Below are 9,009 nucleotides of genomic sequence, written 5' to 3'. Positions count from 1 at the left end.
CCGACACTCCGGTTTTCTCCGAAATCACCCGGAACACTTCCGGTTTCCGAATATAGTCGTCCAATATATCAATCTTTACGTCTCGACCATTTCGAGACTCCTCGTAATGTCCGTGATCACATCCGGGACTCCGAACAAACTTCGGTACATCAAAACTTATAAACTCATAATAAAACTGTCATCGAAACGTTAAGCGTGCGGACCCTACGGGTTCGAGAACTATGTAGACATGACCTAGAACCATTCTCGGTCAATAACCAATAGCGGGACCTGGATGCCCATATTGGTTCCTACATATTCTACGAAGATCTTTATCGGTTAAACCGCATAACAACATACGTTGTTCCCTTTGTCATTGGTATGTTACTTGCCCGAGATTTGATCGTTGGTATCCAATACCTAGTTCAATCTCGTTACCGGCAAGTCTCTTTACTCGTTCTGTAACACATCATCTTATAACTAACTCATTAGTTACAATGCTTGCAAGGCTTAGGTGATGAGTATTACCGAGAGGGCCCAGAGATACCTCTCCGACAATCGGAGTGACAAAACCTAATCTCAAATTATGCCAACCCAACATGTACCTTCGGAAACACCTGTAGAGTACCTTTATAATCACCCAGTTACGTTGTGACGTTTGGTAACACACAAAGTGTTCTTCCGGTAAACGGGAGTTGCACAATCTCATAGTTGCAGGAACTTTGTATAAGTCATGAAGAAAGCAATAGCAATATAGTAAATGATCAAGTGCTAGGCTAACGGAATGGGTCATGTCAATCACATCATTATCCTGATGATGTGATTGCATTAATCAAATGACAACACATGTCTATGGTTAGGAAACATAACCATCTTTGATTAATGAGCTAGTCAAGTAGAGGCATACTAGTGACTTTATGTTTGTCTATGTATTCACACATGTATCATGTTTTCGGTTAATACAATTCTAGCATGAATAATAAACATTTATCATGATATGAGGAAATAAATAATAACTTTATTATTGCCTCTAGGGCATATTTCCTTCAGTCGTGCCACCCGCATGGCTCACCCCTGTTGCCGCCGGATTCGTTCATCACCACCCCCATCGCCGCCGGATCCGTTCATCCCACTCCCGCCACCACACGACCCCACATCAGCTGAATCAAATGCCGCAAAGTCGATTCGCCATAGCCGCCGCCTGATTCAGCAGCAGCAGTGTCAGATTACGCTGCCTCACTCCGTCGGGACGTCTCCCGCCGCCATGTCGTTGAAGAAGACGTCAAAGGGCAAGTCGGGCTTGATGGGTGTGTGATCGCGCCCCTCCGGCAACTTCGGTGTCGAGTTCCAGAGCGACGGTCGTCTCTACTGGCTCGGCACCTTCGGGTCCGCCAATGAGGCCGTGCGTACGTACGGCATCGTCATGTGGTGTTTTGGCCGACCAAGGGAGGAGATGAATTACCTGAATATCAAAAACAAGGAGCTGGTGGAGTTCGTTTGGGCTAAGAATCTGATCATACGGCTGATCGAAGAGAAGAATAAGAAGAAGAACGATATCCACATTGCTCCCCGTGAGAGTGGTGAAGTGGCGATGACGAGGTTTGCGCACGAGAATCCCCAATGTGTTGAGAACGAGATGGAGTTCTATTAAAAACGTGGCCTCGAGTGGAAGAATAGGCAGGCGACTCAGGAGGATGAGGCCGGCACCTCGATGGTGATCCCCATCGAATCCGACTCGGAGGAGCTCTATGACTTTGATGACCCCGCCACCGACGCGTGCTAGGAACAGTTCGTGAGTGATCCCGACGAGCAGTTTTATGTCTAGAGTGATGATCGAGTAAAATAAGTATGAAGAGCGTTTTTTATACTACACTAGTGCAAAAAACGCTCTTATATTATGGGACGGAGGGAGTAGTTTGTAGTATGAACCATGTTGATTTCAAATGAACTTGGCATGTTTGAAATGATCTAGTCATTGCAATTTTACATTATCCATTGGAGTTGGATATTTTTGATGATGTAAAAAAATCACTTTTTGATGATGTATACTTTACTTCAACCATATTTTGATACATCATCTATTCGAGATGCTCTCAATACAACCATGGGCGTGGCCGAAGAAGGGCCGAGCAACGAGTTGTTGCTGGCATTTCCCTACTCTCGCCTCTCTCCCCTTAGACACGAGCCGTGATGCATTGGTTGATATCAAAGCTGATATTGCATTCGGGAAGGCAGAGGGAGCCGAGCACGCCTATACCTCGCCTAACACGAGTTTTTTTAGCATAGCCTAACGCGAGTTGGAGCGACCACTCGTGTCAGGGAGTCGCAAAATGGGCTGGCCCAGGTAGGTTCCAGGTAAGACCGTTTTTCTCTTGTTTTTTTCCTTTTTTGTTTTCTTCTTATTTTTGAAAATATTTGTAAATACGTATATTTCAAAATATAAAAAATCAAAATCATGAATTCGAAAAATTTATTAAGAAAATGTAACAAATTTTGTTAGCTTAATACAAAAACTGTTGATACACATTATTTTTGTGTGAAATTTAAATGCTCACATGTTTCAAAAAAATATATGTGACATTATGAAAATAACAATCATATATTTGGAAAATTTAAACGTATATAATATAAATGTTTCAAATGTATATAAAAATGCAGATAGCTTACAATACAAAATAATGTTTGTGATTTTTTCAAAATATTGATGCATTTAAAAAATTACATGACACTATAAAATGTGTTCATGATGTATTTGGAAAATGTGAAACATATATCAAATAAATGTTTCCGGTGTACTATATGGAAAATGTACAATGTTTATGAAAAAAATAGACATCAAACATGTATTTGAAAGAAATGTTAATATTGTATTTATAAATGCTAATCATGTATATTAATTAAATGTTAAAGGTGTATAATTATTTTCTTGATGAATACAAAAAGTGGGGACATCAAAAAAACTTTTTTTATTTATGTATTTTTTAGCATGTATGAAAATGTACAAAGAAAAGAGAAAAAACATACATGTATTACAACGTACAAACAACACATAGGAAAAACGAAAATAGGATAAGAAAGGAAAACGATGAAAACCATAAAAACAGATAAAAAGGAGACAAACCAAAGAAAACCGGTTAAAAAGGAAGAGAAATGAAGAAAACTGAAGAATAAACAAAGGAAGCCGAAGAAAAAGAAAGGAAGAAAGATAAGAAAAACTACTCCCTTCGATCCAAATTAATTGACGCAACCCCTATACAACATTTTTTTTTGAAGGGAAAGCCTCTCGGTATTTTATTTCTCAGCCAAAAGAGTTACACCATTTATTACATAATAAGGAAGAGTGAAATTGGGTGGATCTCCATCCCATTCAAAAGAAGATTGAGTATCATAAGAGTGCGTAGCTAGATGGTGAGCAACTCGATTGGCTTCCCTCGGGCAGTGTTTGAAAGTAACTTCATTGATCATCTTAGCTCTTACAAAACAGTTAGCTAAGGTTGCAGTATAAGGACCAAAGATCTCCAGCTCTCCATTGCATGTGTTGATTAACTCCAAACAATCAGACTCACATGTGATATGGGTGCAGCCCAACTTCTCAACTAGCTCTAGACCTTTTAGCGGGGCGAGGGCCTCCGCCGAGGCAGCATCTAAGATCATCTGAACAGGGCTGGCTGCTCCTGCAACAGCCTCACCTGCGCTGTTATGTATAACGGTGCCAACAACACCCGTACCGTCTTGATGAAAAGTAGCATCAACATTTAGTTTATAGCATCCTTGGCTTGGCTTTTCCCACAATATTTCACGTGGTTGGCTGGAAATAGGAAACAGATCCAAAATTTGAAACAAGTGCAATCGCAAAGGCCGTCCGGGGAGGATCCGCCACATACTCGTCCTTCACCGCCTCCCTCCTTTTCCACCATATATACCAGCATGCAATGGCAACTGACTCTCGTAGTACTAGCATACCCAACACTGGTGACTTCCTGTTCGGGTTACAGATAATATGCTAAGTACTACTCACCCTGATAAGTCTGAAATAAGTGCATCCTCAATGACAACTAGGAGTCCTAGTAGAACAAACACTTTGTGCACGCTTGCAAGTCTCTACTATTAAAGGAGAATCGAACGTCGTGATGGTTCGACCTCCCTATCGATACATCCTCGCACCCACGCCCTCCCCTTCGTACGCTTCTATTCTCGATCTATTTTTTCTCACGATATTTATCTCTTCGCTTCTACCGACCTCTTTACCACGATCCCTACTTCGTTCTCTCCACCCACGCCCCACGACGCAACCTCTTTTCCACACACGCCGCCTCCAGCAACTTCACGCGCAGCAGGATCTCGCTCGCACCCATGCATGGATGGATCTCCCTACCCCACTGAAGGCGCCGTGCAGGGCGGACACCTTGGTTGTCGAGGTCGCCGGGGCGCCACGGGTACCGAGTAGAAGCTTCTTGAGGTCATCGTCGGCGGTAGCCTTCCCTGGATGCGGGGGCCTCGGGGACGGCCCAGTCGCGCGGTCTCCGGCAACGGCGTCGGGGGCGCAGGGCAGCAGACCGCGCAGCAGTTGATCTAGAAAATTCCCAACCCTGGTCGCAATCCTCGCATCCCCTTTTCCGTGTTGCCTCCACGAAGAACTCCTCGTTTCAAGTTCATTGGATGTTTCCCCGCGTCTTCGTCAACAGGCGCCGCCTAGGTTTGTCTCCCAGACACAATTGATCTCGAAGCAGGAACACAACGTGATTGCCGGATTATGTGGCCGTAGTAATGGGAGGAGCCATGCTGCCGGTGACCTGTGCTCTTTGGCCGGAAAGACGTCTTTGGAGGCATGGAGAGATACCATGGAGACGCAGTGGTGACTCTAGGGAACTAGACACGGACGCGGCAAGGATTGAATTGTGCCACAACTGCAGTGGTACAATGAGGGGATTTGACTCGTCGAATCATGGGCCACGGCGGCAAGCCCAACGCCCCTGCTTCGACTGCCCAGTGTTAAGTGTTTGTGAAGGAGATGACCACTGAAACAACACAGAAGTGCCTCGATTAATCTGATTTATCATGGTGACATATTCTTTTGTTGCTGCTGATTATACTAATCAACTGTAATTAAGTCAGCATGTTTTCAGGGCAGACACTGATCAAGAAATCCTTCCGCAGTGTTGGCAACATGTTGTATGACAGGCCCGGCGACAGGGCATGCGCGAGCTACTACTCCAGGCGTGACGTGCTCTCAACAACAACACCTTCACCATTTGTGAGAAGCTCTCTCTAGCAAAATATTATGTTCTGTCGCTGGCTGCAGACCTACAGTATGCAATTACTAACACGTGCACATGTGTGCAATGACTGCAACCTCTGAGGTCTTGGTGGCAAAATTTCCCCAGCCACCAGGGAGGATTCGAAGAGCATTATGTCAACGTATGACATTGTTTCCTCAAATTTTAATGCCTTCATATGCGTAATGAGTTTTACTAACTTGTTTCTCTGATTTTTTGTCATATGCAATGGTTGGCGGTCAAATGAAAATTTCAGGCAAATGAGATTGGTGATTGTTCGTCGCTTATCATTGTAAGTGGGCTTCAGACTGAGTTCACATGTCGCTCTAACCTAATAGATGGTTTTTATTTTTTATGAATAAAACAAGTGACCACCGTAACTGATTTGTTTACATTATTTATGTTTCATGCTCCATTTGAATCTTAATGTTTGTATAATGCCAAAATAATGATTCTTTTGGTGCACACCAGTAGAGCCAGCAAATTTTCCATACTGCTATTGTTTTCGCAGTCCATGCCATTTTCATATGAATCTTGTGGATGGATTCTGAAGTGAACGACCAATTGATACTTATAGGCATCGCTTGGGTTTCTCTGGAGAAGGTTCCAATAGTGTTTTGAAAAGGTCAGATTCTGGTTCGTGTGGGTTGCTACAGTATGTTTTCTTTTCGCTAATTATTGGCTGAGTATATACATGTGATATTAGGTATTTAGGGCAATGACAGTGCTATGAGATTAATTGACATGTAAATCTTTCACCAACAAGTTTAATCACCTGTAAGCCTCCCATGACATCTCCACAAGCTTTATCGGCAAGGCAGTCCGAATTTTTCGGCATGCAAAGTTTCGAGAAGGACAAGTATCTTGGTTAGAAATTTTTGCCAGAAATTGGAAGAACTACATATCCATTAGTTCTGCTCTCAACTAGCTTTAGAATGGATTATGTATTAACGGGAAGGTGCATGGTGTTAACTAATTTCTAATCTCATTGTTGTGTCCTTGTAAACAAAATGTGTTAGCATGTCAGAGTTCAGTGTCATTCAGTTTTTGTTATGCAAAAACTGCATATATATAGTTAGTTCTGTTTGCTTTTACAGAGAGGTATTTCTCTCCCTGAACTTTGTGTTATCCATTTGAATTCCACTAGACATATCCCGCTTGCACATAGTAGGTTTATACTACAAGAGGCGCTAAACATAGGACTTGTAGTATAACCGGATCTATACACGCGATTAAGTATGTATATATATATACTCAAGTAGCTACTGAATCTCAATTTTGTTTATTGCATAGACTTTGTGTGCATGCATACAATTTTTTTAGAACAATGGCTATGTTGCATGCTGGCGTCCCTATGTTTCTATCCACAAGGCTATATATGTGACTTACCATCAGAAATAAAATGAGTAATAGGGGCTGAGGAGAAGCTACATTCTGTAGCTAGCCGGGGAACTAGCACAATGGAGAACAATACATCATGTGTATAAATTCCGAACCATGTAAAGATGAGGAGAATAAGTAATCACATGCCTTTTGTTACTCCGTTGTTCATATTTAGAACTAGAGAGAGGGAAAGACAGAGTTGCTAGCTCACACTATTTGAGACTGAAGGTTATTAGGACTTAAATTTTTTGTATAGTACCACATATGATGGCATGTTTTCGTATATACACATACTTGAGATGTTTCTAGGTAAAGGTGGAGCTATGAATCTAAGCTTAGCCTTTTTTACTACTTTATCCCTTATTCTTTTTAGGGAACAATAATATAGCATGATGATGAATTCATAAGCTTCCCAAAGAGCGGAGTATCCCTGGTCTTAAAACTTTTTGAGCTCCATAAACAGGAATCACAAAGTGATAGCGCTAATAAGGCGAATTCAAAGCCAGATTCATAGGGTGATTGTGATTTTTCTTCCTGAGTTATGTTTTGTTAAATTTTCCCTATCCCTTCACCCCTGCCGAGGCATTGGTTGATGTGAAGCCTGAAACAAATTCGATTCCACAATTGTCGACAATAATGAGTGTGAGTTGCAGCGATGTTGGGATTGTCACATGTCCTCCTTGATTTGATGTCTACCCTTCACATGTTAACATTTCTTGTAGGAAACAACAAGAGCTCGGCAGTTGATCATTGGGCTTGGAATAAATGCAGAAATAAAAAAGAAGCTACAGTAAGCACACTCATGAGGACCAGGCAGAGAAGTAGCCAAGCATGAGAAAGTTCGTCATCATACTTTGTCTTGTATTTCAAGTGTTACTTGAGTGTGGGGAAATGGACATTGTGATTGCTGGGAAGGGAGTTGAGTGGGAATAAGACATAGGACTTTGTGAACAAATTTAAATTCTGAAGGGAAAGACCTTCACGCTCAATACATGGTCAGAAAACATCATTGTGGGTTGTATAATCTAGCAATCAATATGCACTTACTTTATTTTTTAACATGTCTCTTTGTGGTTCAAATTATGTTTACTGGGCAAGCATAAATGGACCAAATTATGTTCAGTTCTTATATATCATTATCAAATTTTAGAATGACTATGTCCCTCTTTGAGTTTTCATGTTCCCAACTCGGTACTCTTTTGCTTCACTCCCTTTGATGGGTTGTCACAATAAATTCAGGTTTGGAAAATACATGAAGCATTCATTTGTATGGTCTGGTTAATCCAAAAATATGAATTTTCAGAGAAACACACCTACACATGAGCGTTACCAATCCATACAAAAAGCAAATGACACGCATCGTAAACGCTAGCATATCATGTCATATTCAAGCTTTCTGGAGTGAAGTAGAGTGACTGGCACAGAAGCTAGAGCAAAGGAGTGATTTGAGATAAAACAATGCGGAGAAGGATGAGCAACGTTTATCTTGTTAGTAGGGTATGGTGTCCCGTGGCAACGCACGGGCAATCAACTAGTAAATAATAGATGACAAATATTCTCTGGACCCGACTGACAAATAGGACATTGCGGTTGCGCAATTTTTTTTTAGGAAATGAGGCCGCCTCAATTAATTCGGATCGACCGAGAAAAAACTACAGAAGTACACATACGTGAGGCGCACTCCGTTTTCGGGCCCAGGGCGGCCGCCCCCATCCCCCGGGCCGGGCCTGCCAGTGACCAAGGCGCTAATGTGCAACCCAAGTTCAGTGACCGGTGATGGTTTTTCCCCTTTCATGAAACTGATCGAATCAGACACATCTCCAATCTCCACCCCCGCCGTTTACCACGACACCGAACCTCAACGCAGCAAACCCTCGGCGACCTTCCTCATGCCTCCAGCCAAAGCCAAGAAACTCCGGCGGGCCGCGGCTGCGGCCGCCCCCCCAGAGAGCTCCCCGGCGCCCCATCCGGTTGCGGCGGAGACCCCTCCCGCGGCCCCCACCCCAGAGAGATCCCCGGCGCCCCCTCCGGCTGTGCCGGAGACCACTCCCGCGTCCGCCCCGCCAGAGACCTCTCCGGCGGCCCCTCCGGTTGCGGCGGAGACCTCTCCGGCGCCCCCTCCGGTTGTGGCGGCGACCCCTCCCGAGTCGTCGGAGGCTAGTGTTACGGTTGCGGAGGATGGTGGCGGGAACGACAAGATGGCGGTGGAGGATCTCGGTGAGGTGGAGCGTGAGGAGGCCACCGGGGCGGAGTCGCTAGAGGAGGAACCCGACGAGGAGGAGCCCGAGGAGGAGGACCCGGAGGAGTCGGAGGAGGTGGAGGAGTCGGAGGAGGTGGAGGAGTCGGAGGAGGTGGAGGAGGAGGAGGAGGA

General features: G+C 43.8%; 1 protein-coding gene across 1 annotated transcript in view; it reads left to right on the top strand.

The window, feature by feature from the left end:
* Positions 1 to 8,386: 8,386 nt before the first annotated feature.
* Positions 8,387 to 9,009, top strand: part of LOC119338727 (nucleolin-like) — a 13,308-nt gene continuing 12,685 nt past the window's right edge. The window contains exon 1 of the mRNA XM_037610982.1: positions 8,387 to 8,860. Within this exon, the coding sequence (XP_037466879.1) occupies positions 8,387 to 8,860 (474 nt within the window). The remainder of the gene's footprint in view (positions 8,861 to 9,009) is intronic.

The sequence above is a fragment of the Triticum dicoccoides genome, chromosome 7B (assembly GCF_002162155.2).
Source record: "Triticum dicoccoides isolate Atlit2015 ecotype Zavitan chromosome 7B, WEW_v2.0, whole genome shotgun sequence".
In the NCBI taxonomy this organism is placed as follows: domain Eukaryota; kingdom Viridiplantae; phylum Streptophyta; class Magnoliopsida; order Poales; family Poaceae; genus Triticum; species Triticum dicoccoides.
Note: the sequence above shows the minus strand (reverse complement) of the source record. Positions and strands in the feature narration are given on the sequence as shown.